The sequence below is a fragment of the Sturnira hondurensis genome, unplaced genomic scaffold (assembly GCF_014824575.4).
Source record: "Sturnira hondurensis isolate 20B ecotype Veracruz unplaced genomic scaffold, ASM1482457v3 Scaffold0008196, whole genome shotgun sequence".
NCBI lineage: Eukaryota > Metazoa > Chordata > Mammalia > Chiroptera > Phyllostomidae > Sturnira > Sturnira hondurensis.
In genome coordinates this window covers 4,074,047-4,094,431 of record NW_028080827.1, presented here as the reverse complement: position 1 = coordinate 4,094,431, position 20,385 = coordinate 4,074,047, and the positions used below count along the sequence as shown (strand labels likewise).

General features: G+C 45.2%; 1 protein-coding gene across 4 annotated transcripts in view; it reads left to right on the top strand.

The window, feature by feature from the left end:
• FBN1 (fibrillin 1) overlaps positions 1-19,955 on the top strand; it is a 227,932-nt gene extending 207,977 nt beyond the window's left edge. For 3 of the 4 annotated variants that reach the window (XM_037054584.1, XM_037054585.1, XM_037054583.1), the window contains 10 exons: positions 1,711-1,836; positions 2,403-2,609; positions 4,443-4,568; positions 5,050-5,172; positions 7,975-8,091; positions 8,354-8,482; positions 9,678-9,797; positions 14,229-14,460; positions 17,221-17,395; positions 18,660-19,955. In XM_037054584.1, coding sequence (XP_036910479.1) covers positions 1,711-1,836; positions 2,403-2,609; positions 4,443-4,568; positions 5,050-5,172; positions 7,975-8,091; positions 8,354-8,482; positions 9,678-9,797; positions 14,229-14,460; positions 17,221-17,395; positions 18,660-19,049 — 1,745 coding nt within the window. In that variant the 3' untranslated portion in view covers positions 19,050-19,955. The remainder of the gene's footprint in view (positions 1-1,710; positions 1,837-2,402; positions 2,610-4,442; positions 4,569-5,049; positions 5,173-7,974; positions 8,092-8,353; positions 8,483-9,677; positions 9,798-14,228; positions 14,461-17,220; positions 17,396-18,659) is intronic. The other variant, XM_037054582.1, reaches the window with a different exon arrangement.
• Positions 19,956-20,385: the final 430 nt, after the last annotated feature.

The window sequence follows — 20,385 nt, the reverse complement described above, 5'->3', positions numbered from 1 at the left end:
TATCCTTCCTTCACTTTTTTATACTCCTTTGTGTTTGGGTCAGTTCTGTTTACCACATTGGAATTTATTCCTACCTATTGACCCAACTTTGCTACTAGTACCCTGACAGAGAGTTTCCATGGCAGGTCCCTTGGAACCAGGAATATCACTAACCCAGTGAGAACTACCTCCGGGGAATCTGGCATTGTCTAGAGTGGGTCCCAGGCAATGGTATTTTATAGCTCTCCCGCCCAGGTTTTATAATGTGGATCCAGCATGAGAAACCACAGCGTTGGACTAGGGGTTGGCAAACCACAGCGGAGGTTCAAACCCAGCCTGCCAGCCAACCGCCTGTTTCCGTAGAGTTGTATGGGGACATAGCTCTGACCACCCAGTCATTTTTTGTCCGTGACTGCTTTTGTGCCACAGTGGCCGAGCGGAGTAGAGCAGTTGCGACAGAGACCACGTGGCCTGCAAAGCCTGAAACATTTACTGTATGTTATATAATATAATATACTATAACACTATGTACTATAATACTATAGTATTACTATTACCCACAGAAAGTTTCCTGACCACTGCTTTAGACATACACACACACACACAAAAAATACAGGGGAAAATTACTAGAAAACTCCCACATGCGTCCTTTTCCTTTTTAATAATCACTGACATTAGCTCGCCATATTTTATGTGGTCAGTCAAGTCTCTTAAAAACCTCACTGTCCCCTTCCTCTGTAAGGTACAGAATGAAATAGTGATTAAAGAGCAGACTGAAAGCACAGAAGAAGTACTGTGTGCACTAATGATCACACACCGGATCTTCCGGGATCTGCGGCTCTGATCCTTGGCTGCACATTGGAACCGCTGGAGAGCGCAGCACCCACCCCAGAGAGTCTGATTTAATCGGTCTGGGCATTGGGGTTTCACACCTGTTTTAACACTCTCTGGATGTTACCTTCCAACTCTCCGCCTCTCTTCTTGAGATCTCCGCCTCAGGGGTTTGGGACAGTTAGAGAGATCCACCCGTGCACATTATTTGTGATCTTTCTAGGAACCATCAGATAGTTCTAAGAATACCTTAATGCTTTTCTCTAGACCTGGGAGACTAAATTATTTCTTAATAATGTTGTCAAAGTGTTACAGTAAACATAATCTATATTGCATTGGAAGATTAGTCTAGACAAACTCACTTAGGTCACAACTATCTCAGATATTACACTAATGAGGTATTGCAATATTTCTTTAACTTGTTGATTTTAAAATTAAGAATTTTCTTCCTTCATTTGAAATAATCCTTTGAGAATCTTCTTTATGTACAGATACGGAAAGTTTTCAATTTTATTAAGTGAAAAACTGTAAGTGTACATAAAGTGCTGTCATCTGTGTTCTAAGTGCATGAAGGTGCCATCAGCCGTGTTGTTTAAGGGCAGAGGGGCACGCAGGCAGCCATGTGTGTCTGTTCGTACGTGTGCAGTTCACCTCTGGGAAGACTCGTTGGAAAACTGGCAGGAGCCCAGCTGACTTCCTGGAAGGGAGTTTCGTGGTTGGGGGATGGGGAGAAAGGGGGGATTTTTCGGAGTACACTCTGGTACCTTTTGTATTTGGAACCAGGTGAATGGCTAACCTAGTATTCACAAACTAAATGTTTTTAAAAAAGAAAGAATCCATGCTTGTACAAAGTGGTCAGATGACTCCTCTTGTTTTCGGCCCTGCGCTGAACCCACACAGATGAGAATGAATGTCAGACCAAGCCGGGCATCTGCGAGAACGGGCGCTGCCTCAACACCCGGGGCAGCTACACCTGCGAGTGCAACGACGGCTTCACGGCCAGCCCTGCCCAGGACGAGTGCCTTGGTGCGTACCAGCAGCAGCCGGCCGCCTCCGCGCGGCGGGGGGGCTTGAAACCCAGATCTCTTGTTGGGACTAACAGAGATGGTCAGAATTTGAGAAGAGGTTCAAAATGTTCATATTTTGGAGATGACTCAATGACCAAACGTCCACTGGGCTTAGCACCACCCCGTAGCTCAATTCTTCCTTTGCTAATTGTATCACTGAGTCACTGGTTTGGAATGTCTTTCTCGGCTGCCTTGGTAAACCCCTGGTGCTCCGGATGTTTCCCTGTGTTTCTCTGTTCCTCTCTCTCTCTGTAGCGTGACTATTCCCCCTGCTTCTGGGAGCAGACAGAGTTGTAACCTTGGCTAGACCGATGCCTTTCTGCCTACTTACTGCATTTCGTATTTGTTTCCTCAGATGCCATCCTTTCTGTCTCACTGCAGTTTCCAGCTTCCCCTTCTTGCTCCTTCTCGCCCAGGGTAAAGTGTTACATCCCTTTGGGGCTTCCTATCTGACCACATTTTTGGTACCTTGCTATGCTCATAAAATGCCCTAAAATCCTCTCTGTCATCGGATGTCCCCTCCAGACAACCGGGAAGGGTACTGCTTCACGGAGGTGCTCCAGAACATGTGTCAGATCGGCTCAAGCAACAGGAACCCCGTCACCAAGTCTGAATGCTGCTGTGACGGCGGGCGAGGCTGGGGTCCCCACTGCGAGATTTGCCCTTTCCAGGGGACCGTGGCTTTCAAAAAACTCTGCCCCCACGGCCGAGGATTTATGACTAATGGAGCAGGTACTTCATTTTGTCCTGATTTATGACCAGTGGAGCAGGGACTTCATTCAGTTCAGAAATATTTGCAGGGAATTTGTTTGTGTGCTTTGTGAAAAACAGAGGAGAATATGGAATCTGCGGTGTGAACCTACGCTGAGTGGGACAGTTGAAGCTGACGAAAATTCTTCATTATGGTATTTTAGACATCGAGGCCACGTCGCCCAAGTGCCCCTAGTCCACCTGATTCGGTTGGGTGTGCCCGGGTCCCTGCCTCCGCATTGGAAGGACTCTTCAACATTTTGAACAAAAGTTTGTTATGTGCTGTTGGCTACTCAGAATATAATTTTTAGATAAGCATTGCAGTAAATGTTCATTAAATTCTTTAACTAGTACACCGATATGTACTTTCACTCTTAAAATGGACTGAACTGTACACAATCCTGATATTCAGAACACACAGCAGCCTCTAAAAAGCACAGCTGCTTTATTTCTTTTAAAGATTTTATTTATTTATTTTTAGAGAGAGGGGAAGGGAAGGAGAAAGAGGGGGAATGAAACATCATGTGTGGTTGCCTCTTATGCCCCCATACTGGGGACCTGGCCTGCAACCCAGGCATGTGCCCTGACTGGGAATCGAACCAGTGACGCTTTGGTTCGCAGGCCCTCACTCAATCCACTGAGTTGCACTGGCCAGGGCAAAAAAAGCACAGCTGCTTTAATATGAGAGGAAGGAGGCTGTCAAAGCCCCCGAGGCAGATCTGAAGAAGTCTTCCAGGTCTAGCAACAGTCATTGCAGTCATTTGAGGTTTCATGAGCAAGGAGACATTTTGAGTTCCTTGGAGGGGGAGGGGATTTGAAGAGAGAGGATTTGTGTTAGAAATATGTGATTAAAGGTAAAGTAACAGAACAGGATGTGATAAAGGCATAGGTTTGATGGGATGACCAGAGCAAAGTCATGAAGGTTCTTTGAAGGATAAAATGAAGTGGTGGGAACGACTCATTTCTTGAGACCAATGAGGGTGTGCTAAATTGTATCCTGGAGTAAACTTGAAAAATTCAGGAAAAATATCAGCTGTTGGTATGAAATGGTTACTTGGCAGTTCAAAAGCTAAGAACTTCCTTGGTATTGGCCCCCCATCAAATAGAGAGAAGATAGAGGGGTCAGGGTGGGGAGGACAGTGGCTTTAGTGCTGGATGGTGCGTATGGATCGCCCCCTTCCCCCGTGGTGGAGCAGAGTGAGGGTCTCACTTCCTAGGCAGGCAGCGATCGCAGCCCGGGAACCCACTCGAGCCCTGGGCCTCCCTCACCGAAGGAGAGGAGCTTTGTCAGCTTCCCCAATAGGCTGCAATTTGGTATTTTCTAGGATTAACCTTAAATGCAACAAAAAGTGTACAGAAGAACTTTCCTTCTTCTTAGTTTGTATATGCAATGTCAGGAAAAAAGTGGGATTTCCTTGTCGAACGGATCCACTACTGTGATTTGCCCGTGGAGAGCCAGCAGGATGCAAGCCTCGTGGCATGAGATGCGCATGGAGCTAATAAATGTGTCTCCATGGGGCAGTTGTTCTGTGGACCCTGGGAGGGGGGATGAGTACCCATTTAGAAGGAAACTCATTTTTAAAGTTCTCTCCCAGCCTGGCTAGTGTATTACTGCAGTCTGATACAGTTGTTCTTTGCCTTTCAGTACAGTTACCATTACATGTAAACCGTATGCTGTCATCCTCTTGGTTTAATTTCGTAGGTTCATAATATAGTAACGCAGGTTACTGGTGCTTACACTGACATGACCCCTACGTGTTAAGGTTGTCCACTTTAATGTCTTTCTTGTTTTCATTTCTACTTATTAAATTACAGATATTGATGAGTGCAAGGTTATCCACGATGTCTGCCGACACGGGGAATGCATCAATGACAGAGGGTCCTACCACTGCATCTGTAAAACCGGCTACACCCCAGACATCACTGGGACGGCCTGCGTAGGTGAGTGCTCTGTTTCCGAGGGCTCAATTTATTTATTTATTTATTTATTTATTTATTTATTTATTTATTTAAAGGAAGCTCCCTTTTTTAAAATTTTTAAAATTTATTTATCTTTAGAGGGAAAGGGAAAGAGATAAGTATCAGTGTATGGTTGCCTCTTGTGAGTCCCCTGCTGGGACCTGGCCTACAACCCAGGCATGTGCCCTGACTGGGAATCGAACCATGATCGTGTGGTGTTTCCAATGATTTATTAACCCAAGCAGAAATTGCAGATTGTGGCACAAAAATAAAAGCCTCAAGCTAGAGAAAAAACAAAACTAAAAAGACAATGTAATTTCACAGGGAAACATAAGACAAGGATCAAAGACTACAGAGAGTTTACTTTTTTTCTCAAAACAAAAATTCTTTGCTAGCCTCATGGGTATTGAGTATTTATGTATCCTTTTAGACAGGCATTCACACTGCGTCTCTTTGATCGTAGATCTGAACGAGTGCAACCAGGCTCCCAAGCCTTGCAATTTTATCTGCAAAAACACGGAGGGGAGTTACCAGTGCTCATGCCCCAAAGGCTACATTCTGCAGGATGACGGGAGGAGCTGCAAAGGTAAAGTAGAATGTGCCTTCACCCACTCACCTGCCTCCTGAGCACAAGGTTGCTGGAAGACTCCACAGCAAGAGGTGCTTCCCTGGGGTCAGTGCCTCCCTGGAGGCTCCCGTGCTGGAGGCAGGGAGGCCGAGGCCAGGGAGATGGCAGAGGACCAGTGGCAGCAGCCATCCTCACGGCCTGCCCAGCAGGCATCGGTGGGCACCATCCCTGAGGGTCTCAGAGGCAGCAGGACCGGTTCTACACCGTTCAGCATATGGTGGATCCCTGCTTGGTTGCCTCCTTTCTGCCTTCTGTTACCACGTTTGTGTAATGGGACTGTTCAACAACCAAATAGCCTAGGTCTCCAGCACAGTCCAGCCTCCTACTAATCGATGCCATGATCCCAGAGGACATTGTGCCTAAGTACGTAAGCACTTTGTCTAGGCTTTTGTTCTGCAACCTAGAGCCATTGCTGCCCTTCAGGAGCTCCTCTGAGACATAAATTTCACGAAGAATTCAGAAACAGCCAAAGCCTCTCCAGAAATCCCTCACCAACCCAGAATTCTTACAAAATTCTGTTGATGTAAACAGACTCCTGTTACCATATTTCCCAACAGTGAGAACTTCGTATGCTTTGTGACTAGCACAGGGGCATGACAGTGAAGGATAATTTGGAAAATGAGGGATGTGGAGGAAGTAGACCAGGTGGCAGAACAACAGAGCATCCTGACGTGAAATGTTAAAGGAGGAAAAGGGAAACAAAGGGAGTTAAATGGTGGGAGGGCGGAGGTGGAGCGTAGAGAGAAGCAGGGCCCTCGTGCCCTTCCCTGTCTTGCTGGAAGGGAAAGGGTTAAGAAGCCGGGGACACAAGGTGATGTAATGGACAATGCCAAGGTTCTCCTGTGCAGCCCGGATTGTGTGTACTCCTGGTATTTGCGGGAGAGGAAGTTGAGAGACCTACTCAAAAATTCTGACTACCTTAACGGAAGAGCTGCCCATAGCTTTGTTCTTCTCAAGCACAGACCTCACTTTACATCTCGGCTGCACAGTGCGCTGTGGGCAGGGTGAGGCTGTAACTCAGAGCCATGAACACTTTCGTGTAAATGAAGAACCAAATTCAGGGGGAAATTTTCTCTCTGTAACAAGCAAAACAAATTTGTAGTACTTTTCTAAGCCACGAGGGCAGAAAATCCTCAAAAATGTATAGCAATTAAAAGATAAGACATGAAAATTAAATGTATGGTAGTGATTAAGTTCTTTCACAAGTTATTAAAAGCATCAGTAATTCTCTTTTTGTGGTTTTAGAAATGTGAAAATAGCGATATGATTTTTTACAGATCCACTTACAAGTCCCTTTCTCCTATTTTTCTTGTAAGGTCTCAATTCTTCTGCATACTTGACATATGTGACTAAATTTCAAAATGAGTGATGCAGATACATGTACTATTGAAATGAGAGGAAAGAGGCCAGAAGGGTGGGCCCAGGGAAATGTGGGACCAGTACTTCACCCTGAGATGGGTAGGATCCAGATAAGAGGGAGAGAAGATGTTCTTGGAGGTAAGAACAGCCAGTGATGCTGTTCTGAATGTGTGATAGCTATAAAATAGCTACATAAGAAATCACTGAGTCAGAACAGCCAGTGATGCTGTTCTGAATGTGTGATAGCTATAAAATAGCTACATAAGAAATCACTGAGTCGTCGCCTTCACCTGTTTGCAGGTGAGCTTCAGCAAGCATGGGATGGTGCCCTAGCAAGGCCCCTTGGGTCGTGCTGGCAGGAGGCACACAGCTGTCAGTAATACAGAAACCAGGAAGGCAGAAACAGCACCCCCCAGCCATGGAGGGGGCACAGGATTGGCTCCATTTTAAAGGAAGTCATCCCTGGGAGAAACGTAGAGGGGTCCTGTCACTTGAGGTGCACTCCAGGTGTTGTTCTAGCCAGGAACTGGCACTGGCCTGCAGCTGTAAGCACAGCTCTGTGTGCAGTGATAAAAGACCGTAAGAAAGGATGGGAAAGAGGGAGGAAGGGAGGGAGGAATGCAGGAAGGGCTCTGAATTTGCAGCTATTTTTTTAAGTTAAAATTCAGCTACAAGTTGAGACATACTTTGCATCTCCAGACGTTAGGAATAGCAATGGGACTGAGAATGAACCTTGAGGTTCCAGCAGTGAAGACAGAGTCGAGGATTTTATGGAGGATTTGGGGGGAATAATGTTGGAAAAAGACTGTAGGCAGTTTTTTAAAGTGCCATCAGCTTATCGGAATCAGTACTTTTCTTTCCTTTGGTTCTTCCTGATTGCTCAATTTTGTTTTATCCCAAGGAGAATCTCCAAACAAAGAAGTCCGTTTTGTTTGGTTTGGTTGACCACCTCATTTGAACAGAATAAAAACAGCAAACAGAAAAGAACTAAGTGAACAGATTTCCAGCCTGGACATTTCTTTTCATATTTCAACTTGAATAGATCTTGTCAGTGCTCTGGAAATTTTTGAGAATCCCTAGTCTTTTGTAACTTTTCTGAAATTTCTATAACTTATCTGAAATTTCTTTCCTAAGGAATTCCCACATTCCTTAGGACAGAAATAACCTAAGGGACTTGGATTTTCCTTGGGTCCCCCAGAGAGCTACATTTTTAAATCTAAATTGAGACCACATATTTTTCAGACTTTAGCTCCTGGGTTCTTCCCAGCCATTTGCTGTGGCTCTGGTCTGGCCAGGGTCACTTGAGACCTACAAGTGAAAACTCAGAGCTTCTTCCTAGGACAGCCTCTGGGTACCTGTGCTGTGTGCTCCACTCCAATCCCACCCTGCATTTTCTCGTAGATCTTGACGAGTGTGCAACTAAGCAGCACAACTGCCAGTTCCTGTGCGTTAACACCATTGGCAGCTTCACATGTAAATGTCCCCCTGGCTTTACCCAACACCACACCGCCTGCATCGGTAAGTGGGAGAGGAAAAGACCCTTGGTGGGAGGTAGCTGTGCCTTTAAGTTCTTCTGCTGTTGGAATAAGACAAAAACTCAACAAAACAAAACATGGGAGTACATGTATGTGTGTACGTGCATGTGAACATGCACATATGAAAAGTCACAGGCTTTTCTTGGTCTTTTCTACGTGCATCCTCCTCCTCTCTGCCTTTTAATAACCCAAAGAGACCTTCGGGGAATTTTAACACCCTCCTTTACCCGCTCTGTCCCTTATAGATAACAATGAGTGCTCCTCTGACATCAACCTGTGTGGCTCCAAGGGCATCTGCCAGAACACTCCTGGGAGCTTCACCTGCGAATGCCAGCGGGGATTCTCTCTGGATCAGAGCGGCGCCAGCTGTGAGGGTGGGTAAGGCCCTCAGCTGGATGCAGCTGGTGGGCCCTGGTCAGGTGACCTGTGTGTCATCAGTACCTTCATCACCGTCCTCTAGGCGCTATCACCACTGACCACAAGGGGGACACCCAAGCGAACACGGGGAATGTTTTGCCTGGTGCGCACAGGCCCCGTACCTTAGAGATCCCATCTTTTGTTCTTATGCTTGATTGTGTCTATAACGCCTAGGTATTTCTGCCCAGTTAGTAATCTAATCCATTAAGAAATGACCTAGCCAAGAAAAAGATCTAGATTCCTGAGCTTTATTCATTAACTTTCTGGTCATTGGATTCAGAGTCATAAAAGGATTCTCCCAATGTGGATTAAACATATGAGGAATAAGTCTTCTGATAATATATAAGTAAAAGTTTAAATTATTTTTTTAACATTTTATCTTTTTATCGACATATTTTGGATTCTAATTCTGGCACAAGTAAGCATATATAAAGAATTTGTACAGCTTACCCATAAAATGCCTTTGTACTTTGCATTACCTTTTTCATCATTTTTATTTGTAGAAGCTACTATAAAAAAACATTCAGGGATATCTGAATGTTTTTTCTCCTTGGACTTTTCAAAATCTCCAGAGTATATATTTTTACAGTTTGGGGTGATAGAATAATTTTTTAATTAAAGATTTTGTTTATTTATTTTTAGAGAGGGGAAGAAAGGGAGAAAGAGGGAGAGAAACATCAATGTGTGGTTGCCTCTTGAGTGCCCCCTACTGGGGGCCTGGCCCAAAAACCAGACATGTGTCCTGACTGGGAATAGAACTGACAAACCTTTGGTTCGTAGTCCAACGCCCAATCCGCTGAGCCACATCAGCCAGGGCAGAAAAATAATTTTTTAAAAAATAAAAATACTTACAGGGATGTATGGTGTCAGTGGGTTTTAGACTTATTGGGGTGATCACTTTATGAGTTATATAAGTCATAATCATTGTGTTGTGTCCCTAAAACTAATATAATAGTGCATCTCAACTCTAACTGACAAATAAATTTTAAAAAACATAGCTCAGAAACCAAAAACACATAGAATAATTTTTTAGGGATCAGATTTCTTATTAAAATTGCCTTTCGCTTTAGCATGCATTAAAAAGTTGCCTCAGTTAGTGCCTCTGAGATGAGTGGGGATGTGGCTTAAAGGCGGCTCTACGTCCTTTTGCAGACGTGGATGAGTGTGAGGGGAACCACCGCTGCCAGCACGGCTGCCAGAACATCATCGGGGGCTACAGGTGCAGCTGCCCGCAGGGCTACCTCCAGCACTACCAGTGGAACCAGTGTGTTGGCAAGTACTTTCACCTTGTTAGCAAGAGGAACTGCTGTGAGTGCCTGTGCATCCATCCAAATGCTGCTTTCTTTCTGAAAACTTTCTCTTGGCATGGAAGCAATGGATACCATTGAAAACTGCCCTAACCTGGTTGAAAGCAGAGAAAAATTATAGGCTTTGTAAAATAACAAAGTAAGAAAGAGAATAATGATAGAGTACATGTCAGGACATTTGAAATAAATCTTCTAAAGCAGGGGTGTTAAACTCATGTTCACGGGGGCCTGTATCAGCCTTGCAGTTGCCTTCAAAGGGCTGAATATAATTTCAACTCTTTAACAGTTAAGGAGCAGTTATATGTAGATAGTCCTAAAATTATTTTGGCCCTTTGAAGGCAACCATGAGGCTGATGTGGCCCCCGATGAAAATGAGTTTGACACACCTAAAGTTTGCTTTATTGATTGATTTTTAGAGAAAGAGAGAGAAAGGGAGTGAAACATCAATTTGTTGTTTTATTTATTTATGCATTCATTGGTTGATTCATGCATGTGTCCTGACCAGGGATCGAACCCACAAACATGGCATATTGGGACAATGCTCTAACCAACTGAGCAACTTGACCAGGGCTTGAAATGAAATTAAGTCAATTTATTGACTCCCAATATCCCTCCCCACCACCCTTCTGTTGCATCACTAGTCCTTAGCCCACACTTGACTTCTTTTCACATCAGGGGCTAACTAGAGCCTACTTCTGACTGAAAAATATCAGCCAGCCAGTGGCTGTTATGAGTAACTTTTGACCTTAACACACAGAAGTGGTCCCATTCAGCTCTACACATCTTTGGGGCAAAGGACAAGCAGCAGACGCAGCAAGTTTTTTTCAGGATTGCTAAATTCTTTTGAAAATTAAGGGAGACACACAGGCTCTCTCATTAAATGGAAATTATGTCATTTTTGATTGCACAATGTCATGGGAAAGTAACTCCTAAAGCACATCAGAGAATCCAAACACTGTAAGTGTAGAGGGACCCCTGAGTCATTGAGCAGCCCAGGCTCTCTGTTTTCCTGTTGAGGACCCAGAGGACCAGGGAGGAAAGTAATCTGTCCTGATGCCAGTTCTCGGGTGACATGTCTGGACCTAGAGCCCCGAGGCTCTTCCCTTCTTGATGTAGGGCTGGCTTTCCGGCATCACAGTCACTTGCTTTTCACTCCGGAATTGTCCATGGAGCACCACTGCCACCGTGGCGCTCAGGTGACCTGTTCTTCCCACCACACTCCTGGGTACAGAGTCCTCCTGGCACAGACCAGAGAATTCCTGTTTCTGGGCTGGGGAGTGGAGGTGGCTGCTCCCCAGTGCGATGCTTCACTTTACTCCAAATAAAGACGCATCATTTGGGGTGTTTCCATGGATCAGAATTGCGTCTTGCTTATCTGGTTTGATTCCTAACAAGACACAACTTTGCAGAAGTGAGTAGCATTGGCAAAAATGACCACAGTGCTAGAGGAGTTTAGACTGCACGTCTTGCTGACCAGCAATTTGGTTTTAATAAAAAATAATTTTGTCATCATCAGCTCGGGGAGGTCTTGGATTTTAATTACCAGATTTTGACACTGTGCGCAGAACTTTCAGAATGAGCATTGTTGATTGTCTGCCCTTATTGTTTGGGTTCCGTGAATGGAACCAGAGCTGCAGAGAGAGAGTAAGACAGGTTGAGGTCTACCACGCCTGGGCTTCCCCTCCACTCCCCACCCTCGGGCCAGGCCAGGCCCTCGTTGCTCAGGGCTCTACTCTGGCGCCACGGAGAGTCTCTCCTGGCTGGGAGTTACAGACAAATACGTTGGTTAAGAAGCATGAAAAGGTTTGGGAATCTTAGATGTCCAAAAGATACCAGTCCAAACCCAGATAGGCAAGTAATAATTTAAACTTTATTTGATACTCTGGGAGGGAAAAATGTAAAATAACTAGAAAAGGACGGGAAAGGGGAGGGGAAGGTTCTTGACTGGAATAGATATTTATAGTAACACAGATAGATGCTCACAGTTAAAAAGAGCCATATATATGGACTAGTCTGACCTTATTCCGAACATACAAACCCTTCCCTTACCTCCTTAGTCATCCAAGTTTGACTTAAATACCATCGTGAAGGGTACTCACTTTCTCCCATGGTAGGCCAGTCTTTGTATGGAAAACTCGAGTTCCTAGAAATGTCTTTTTCATGGAGAGTGAACTTTTCCTCCAACTTTTAACCATTGGTTCTATTTCTGCCTCTTAGGGGGAAAAAACAGAGTAAGTCTAAGCTCTATATTGACAGGTCTTTCCTCACACAAATCTGTGCCTTAGGGATTTTATCAGTTCTAGTCCCAACAGGAAACAAAGGGCCGAGCCCAACCAAAAGCGTGGGACAAGGAAGAGGAGCCTGTTGGGACTCTACGCACAGCTTCCTGGGACACAGAGCAGGCGGAAAGTCCGGAGATGGGCATGGAGGGGCAAGGTGAAGACAGCCAGGCCGCGAACCTCTCTACACTTCATTTGCTCTGCGGTATCCCGAGTCTCCATCGGTCTCCATCTCACACCTCATCTCTAACTTAAAATATGGGGAAGAGAACACAGACAATGGCATATTTCATGACTGTGGAGTCTAAGTGACCTTGAGTGGGCACTTGAGAGTCCTTGGATACAAAGGATCCTCAAACAGATTCAGAGCTAGGCACTGAGCCATCGCAGGCCGATGAATGGCTTTCTTATTATGTATCTACTCCTCCCGGTAACCACACACCGGAAAGACGGAGGGAAGGAGGCGGGGAAGGAGGGAAGGTGGGAGGGAATATGAATATCATGTATACGGGGGTGGGCAAAAGTAGGTTTGCTGCTGTTTGTGTGGAGAATGGTACAGCGATAAAGAATAACACAAGAGCAGGCTGTGTCACACGGACCACGGCAAGCCCACGCCGCCAAGCCCTGGATGTGCAGGCCCACGCCCCCAGCACTGTCACTCACCTATTCCCTCATTTAAATAGCAGGTATTTTTTTAGAGACAATCTTATTCTTTACAAATGATTGAAAAGACATTTCTAAGATTTAAAGTTTTCTGTGTGTAGCAAATAAGGTAAAGCTAGCTAAAGGAGACAGGAAGTCCCAGTTTAAATGGAGGCAAGTCTATTGAGAAACATCGTGGCGTGAAGAAAGACACACGACTGCTGTGGTCACACAGACCTGGTGTGTGCTCCACGCTGCTGCTGCTGCTGCCACTCTCTGGGCCTCACTTTCTTCATCTGTAAACTGGGGCTATAATTCCCATGTCCCGGGATTGCTAGGGAGGTAAAGGAAATGAATGTGAAGCACCTAGTGTCCCATCTGTCAGGCAGCAGGCATCTAATAAACATGAATCACCTTTTTCCTCCTCCCTTTCATTGGGAGTGTTGATATTTGCTAAGTGAAGAGAAGGCTAATCTACCTGCTTTGAAATGAACATATGCCCGAAAATGGGCTGCAGCAATTAACAACTGTCTTACCAGCAAGCTTCCAACCTGCCCTACTGAGGCAGGTCTATAAAAATATACTGTATATTTCCAAAAAGTATAAATTAGAAATAATGAGAAACTCAAGGCTCTCTCCCTTCCACTTTATTTTTTCAAAGTCAGATTTTTTTTCCTGTTTATTACTATCAGACTTGGCAGGTCCCTGCGGGTAGCCAATCTGCACCATCTGTCTCTCTCGTGGGTTTTTCATAATTATTGCTCACGAAGCTCGCACGAATCTCTTCCAGCCATCCTTAGCTTTAACACGGCCCAGACTCTCTGGACGGGAGGCTGGTTAGGACAGAGGGGCCCATTTAGAGACGGGAGCAGACATACCAAAAGATACTATTCATCCCCAGGACAAGCACTAGGGGGCTTTTGCAGATTTTTGAAAAGGAAGTCCAAGTGGGACAGACACTTTCTGCAGGACGTCAGCCCTTGCCAGCCCTTCCCATCCTGAGAAAGGAGGACTGGGAAAACAGCCTTCAGGAATGGGGTTGGTCTTTGCTCTGAAGAAAGTCATCCCATTGCACAGAGAACTGCAGGATTCCTCCCCTTCCACCCCGAACCCTGAACCTTAGCTACGAACCAGGCCCACGGTCTCCCTGGGATGCTCACATGGAGCAGAACATAGGAATGTTGACTTCAGGTGAAATTGGAGTCCGTCAGTCCTCAGAATGCCATCCTCTTTTGCGCTCCACCTGATGCATGTGATCTTGTCGGCCACATTTGTTGGCCGCTTGACAAAAGCCTGTGTCCATTTCCATGTCTTTCTCTCTTTTTCCTCTCGCCATCCCAGCCACCTCTACTTGCCTTACCTTCCTGAGAGCCTAGCAAGGGCCCGCTGGCCGGCAGCAAGGGGCTGGCCCAGACTCCTCACTAGAAACCTCTGGCCGAGATGACATACGCCTTGTCTTCTGGTTCTTCCTGCAGATGAAAACGAATGCCTCAGTGCTCACATTTGCGGAGGAGCCTCCTGTCACAACACCCTGGGGAGCTACAAGTGCATGTGTCCCGCCGGCTTCCAGTACGAGCAGTTCAGCGGAGGGTGCCAAGACATCAACGAATGTGGCTCCTCACAGGCCCCCTGCAGTTACGGCTGCTCCAACACAGAGGGTGGCTACCTGTGTGGCTGTCCACCGGGTTACCTCCGAATTGGCCAAGGGTAAGCGCTGCCCTGTGTGGTCCTGAGTGGGGGCTCTCTCATTTAGAATACAGTCAAGTACACTTAACTCAAAAAGACCTCCTCTCATACAGGACAATGATACATTTTATAATCTTTGAGTTGATTCCAGTTAGCTGTGCAGAAGTTTCAGGATATCTTATTTGAAAGGGGACATCTAGATATCTGGAAGTTGATAAAACATCAAACAAAATAATGAAACTGCACTATGAATACCTCAGTATATGACTACTCTATTGCATTCTCTTGATCTTCACCCCTTGTGGGAAAGTGATTCGTTTCTCAGGAAACACGGCAGCTGCCCCACGGAAGACCCGGGCTTGCGTAGTATATTGTTGATTCACTTTCTTCCTGGGCAAGCAGGATTCTGTCTTAACCTAAAACGCCTTCTTGTCCGCAATGGATTTATCCCGTTAAGATAAATCAAAAAGATATGTTTTGTGAGGTCCTTTATGGTTTTAAAATAAGTTTTATATTTTGGACTTAAACTTACATAAAAATTACCAAAAGAGTATTAAACTGAGAGTTAAAATAGTTATTATTTTTCCAGGTAAAGCACTTTACTTCCCTGTACATATGTGAGTTGGGACAGGAAAGACCTATTTTTACTTTACTCCGTATTTAAAATGTTTGGTGGTAACTTGTCAAAGTTTAGATCTTTTCCGTGCTGAGTTAATCTAGACTTGGATGTCTGCTGAGCTTTGGCTACTCTGTGAAGGATTCAAATTTTAACTTTTTAATTAGGAACACACAGACATTAAGAATATGTACAGACATAGACTCCCTGACACACACATCCATCCCACACACCAGCCTCTGTATTTCACAGCAGTCACACGCGTGTATTTGTCAGACTGTTAATTTAGTGGTCTTTGATTTTGGGACACAAACGTCCAGCGATTCATTTTGGGTCTGTGTGGACTGGAAGGTGGAAAGACTGCTTTGTGGGAAGCACACAGAATGCCAGCCACAGGGCACAGAGTCCCAGATGCCTGTGTCAGCTCCCAGGACAGTCATTCTTTAAAAGTTCAATGCCAGAACCATTTTCCCAGCAAAAAACTGTGACACTCCACACTGGCTTCTGGCCAGTGGGGCTCTGTAGTCACACTTCCTGTGAGTGGTGTTCCAGGGATGTGAAAATACTGGGGGGGATTCTGGGAAAGGAACTGAAGCCTGGACATTTGAGGTTTGCTCTTCTATAACTGAATCATGTGTGTGAGCGTAGACACCCACAGGATGGGCAGTTGCTCATCCATTTCATCCATTCTTGAAAATTCCCACTCAAGGACGTAGTTACGGATTCTAGAGAGAGAGAAGGGCGGGAGCGAGGCAGGGCGGGGGTGGAGGGCAGAACATTGATGTGAGAGATGAATCTTGATTGCCTCTCGTACATGCCCTGACCGGTGATCAAACCCACAACCTTGGTACGTGCCGTGACTGGAGATCGAACCACAACCTTTTGTTGTGTGGGATGATGTCCCAACTGAGCCACCTGGCCGGGGCTCATTTCGTCCATTTTTATTGTTTCTACACATTTCATGTTGCAAGGTAAAGGGAGAGGAAAGGAAATGTATTGGGCCCTGGCAGAGTTACAGAGAATAGTAGGAATCAGTAAAGTGTAGGAAAATATTTCTTGAAATATTCTGCTCATTGGCATTGTGTATTAAATCTTAAAGGCACAAAGGAAGATTGGTTATAAAAAGTAGGCCAACTAATACAGAAAAAGAGATAAGTAATATTTTGTCTATACTTTGACCCATCAGTAGAAATCCACCCCATTTATGACTGTTTGGGCTTCTCTATGAATCACTAGAGTGTACCGGGCCCCAAAATAAAGATTCTTTTAGAGTCATTCAAATATTTCAACACATTTTGAAAGGGGAACCTAGTAAATACATTCCAAGTGGCCTATGAAATAGTAAGCGGAATAAGAAAACAAGGTACTTGTGAAATATGCAGGCCTCCCTCTACAACTTGGCTTTGATAACTGAAAGGCAAAGAAAAACAGCTGAATTAGTTCTCTCTTGGGCAATGGGTTTGTTTGTCCAGCCTAACATGAGTCAGAGCCAAAGGCCCTAGTTGTTTTAAATGACCCGAAACAGTTTCCCACAGTTGGGCAAGTTCTGATGCATGTGTTTTGTAATGTCCTATCTTCACATTGTATTTCTAGGTCAGCCCCAGGTATCACCTAGAGGTCTCTTCAGCAGCTTCAGCCAAAGCCAGAGGTCAGATAATAGGAGAGATTGCTCAGAAGCTGGAGTTAGGAAGGGTGGCCAAGTGGTGGTGACGGTGCTCATTCCCTGGGAAGAGGACAGGGACCGAACGGTGACACCTTTCTCACTCCCGTGGAGCCTATTTCATAACAAGACATTTTTATTTAACCTGCCAAATCACCTGGGCTTTCCTCATCCCCTGTTCTTCTCTTGCTTCCACTCCAGGTCCCTTTCCCAGTATGAGTAGAGCAAACCGCCTGCCATGTTAGGTTTGAGGAATGAAGGGGCAAATCAATATGCAAAACAGGGCCTTAAAAGATCAGAGAAAAATTAATGAGCTCAGGGAACTGGGAGGTGGAGGTGAACCATAGGACTTCAGTGTGGTTCCCGGAACCAGCCAATCATCTAACGGACATACAGTCAGGGGTCGACTGTCGCCAGGCAGGCTCCAGGCTTCACCAGAACTCTCACACCCCCTCCTCCCTGGTCCACTTCTAATGACAAATGTCTGTGCTACTTTCTACTACAGGCACTGTGTTTCTGGAATGGGCATGGGCCGAGGAGGCCCAGAGCCTCCCGTCAGCGGAGAAATGGATGACAATTCACTCTCCCCAGAGTCTTGCTATGAGTGTAAGATCAACGGCTACCCCAAACGGGGCAGGAAACGGAGGAGTGCAAATGGAACAGACACTGTCAACATTGAGGTGGGTCAGAAGTGGCTTCTCCTGATGTCACCTACTGCCGAAAGCCCTTGCACATTCCTGTGGTTTCCTCCGAAGCTGCTCCAAGGAGAGGAACGTCATTCTGGGGAGAAAATCCAGACATCCCCTGAGCTCTAGGCTGCGTTTCACCAGAGTCGGTGGGGCTCTCTGGAGCTTCTTGCTGCCCTTTAGGGAGTGGCCATTCGAAGGTTTTCACCTACGTGCTCATTTCCTCTGTCCCACCAAAAAGCAAGTCAGACACCCACCCAAAGTCCACTGAAAGGACAAGGTCTAAAGCAGGACAGCAGGTGGGCAGAACAGGGAAGAGACACGGTGCTCCCGGCACAGGGTCGCCAAGTTCTGAAACGAGAGACTCCTCTCCTGAACAGGGCCATGTGGAGCGTGAGGGAACTTGGATTCTAGACAAAAACAACACGGAGCTCAGGCAGCCTGGCTTTCTTTGCCTACGGCTGCTGCAGCCTCTCCATCAACTCAGAAACGCACAGATATTCACCCAGACCTCTGGCTCCTGGCCCAGAGAATCCAGCCCATCTGGTCCCAGGGAGGCCAGCGAGAAGCCAGGTGTAAAGCATTGAATATTAGCCGATCATCAGAGTCAGGAAGCAGGTTCGTAGGTGTGTCCTTCAGAGGAAAGGGCTTTGCATCCGTGAGCAAAATTGAAATAGACTGGTTCGTTCTTAGCATCGGTGCTGCCATGCATCGGCTGCAGCTTGGGAAATGAGATAAGTCTTGGAAAAGAAAATAATTGTTTAAAACAGGGGTTCTCAAATTTGAGTGTGCCGCTAAATCATCGGAGAGGCTTGTGAAGTGGATTTCGGAGGGCCACCCCCAGGCTTCGTGGTGCTGGCGATTGGTCCCGGGAGGCACCAAGGATTTGCTTTTTTAATTGATTCCCAGGCGATGCAGATGCTGCCACCCAGAGACAGCGCTTTGAGACCACCGGGCATCCCCCTCCCCCCCCCCCCCCCGAATTGAAAGGCCTCCTCATACAAGTGACCAACTTGCCTCCCTTCTGGCATAAGTCCCATATGGCATAAGTTCCATATTTTTTAACATTATAAATGTGTACCAGTTTCACACGTTTGTGGTTTAAACAAAGTATTTTATGAACATGCCCTTTCAACATAGTTTATACAACCCAAGAAGAGAGCTGTAATAGTCTGAGAGTCGAGTCACTGTTTTTTAATTATGGGGAAAAAGTGACACAAACACATTTTAGTTAACATGTTGCTGTGTGTCTTTTCAGGATCAACCAGAGACAGAAGCCAATGTGAGTCTTGCCAGTTGGGATGCTGAGAAGACCGCCATGTTCTCGTTCAATATTTCCCACATCAGTAACAAGGTCCGAATCCTAGAACTCCTTCCAGCTCTTACAACTCTGACGAATCACAACAGATACTTGATTGAATCTGGAAATGAAAATGGCTTCTTTAAAATCAACCAAAAGGAAGGGATCAGCTACCTCCACTTCACAAAGAAGAAGCCAGTGGCTGGAACCTACTCATTACAGATCAGCAGTACTCCACTTTATAAAAAGAAAGAACTTAATCAGCTAGAAGATGAATATGACAAAGACTACCTCAGTGGTGAACTGGGTGATAATCTGAAGATGAAAATTCAGGTTTTGCTTCATTAATTCACCATCCAGAGACCAAATAATTAAAAAACAAAGATAGATAGGTAGAACTGAATTTTCCCCCAATCAGAATTTTAATATCATAGGTACAGTCTTTCGCCACATCAATTGCTATAAATAAGCACTATTCTTGTATTATGAAAGCAAGGTACAGATGATTACCCTACTTCAAAACAACCACTTTCTCAGGCTTCTCATGTGTGTAGCTACGCTACCTTGTCATATGTGTTAATTCTTGAAAACTGGGATGTGTATTTCCAGGGCGGGGGTGGGGGGTGCTGTTCATGCTCACTGCCATCCTTCCAGCAGACGCACAGGGTTGTGCTTCCAATTGATGGACTGTTCTATTCTTTTCAGATTTTTAAACTTTGCTTCTCCAAATAAAAGTACTAGGTTGGCCATTTCTAATATCTATTTGGTGCTAGTAAATTCTCAAACTAGATTCATAAATGCACTGTAATATTTACACAACTTAGGAACCAAATTCCAAGTATTCCGCTCAAATACTTCATTAATTTCAATCAACCAAAGTTAGTGCAGTAGCTTATCTCAGTTATGAGTATAATACATTACATGTAAATTAAGAGTGTGTATACTGTAATCGTGCTATTTTTTATCATTGAAACATTTATAAACTAGAATAATAATGCCCTTAATATGAGGGTTTGTAATGGTGCTTATTAAGACCAAAGACTTGTTAAACGTGTACACCGAGTGGTATTGAAGTTTCTGTGACTGGCCCGTGCGTGCATGGAGGCCTGGGAGGACCAGGAAACAGCCTCAGCGGCCAGAGGACCAGTGCATCCTTCCTCACACCTGCGCAACCTGCCAAGATAACCCTCCGCCATTCTTGTCAACAAGGGGTCCATGTCATACATGTCACAATAAAACAGTCTCTTCTTTTTTTAGTGTCCCCCTTGGCTTTGTGTTCTTGCATGGATGTGGGATTGGAGGGGCCACTGGGAGGCTAGAGAAAGTCTCCTGAATTTGAATTGTCTTGTGCCTGTTACTTGCAGCTGCTAACAGCGCCAAAGGTATAACCTCTATAAGCCAATTTAACAAATCTGAGTCACTCTCTTGTTTTATAGTTCACTAAGGACAACATTATTTCTCACCAATAAGTAATTTAGATTGTAGCATTATTTCTAAAACATGGTCTAATTGCTCTGGTGACTTTTAAACTATTAGACTTAAGTGCTTTAGAATATCAAGTTTAGTCGTTGTCTTAGAGCACATGCATTTCATTACACAAGATTTATCATGCCCCTTTCTCTCAAATATACACACAGTGCTGGCAAGCGTAGGTGTTCCATCCCTCCTTTCCCGCTAAACATCT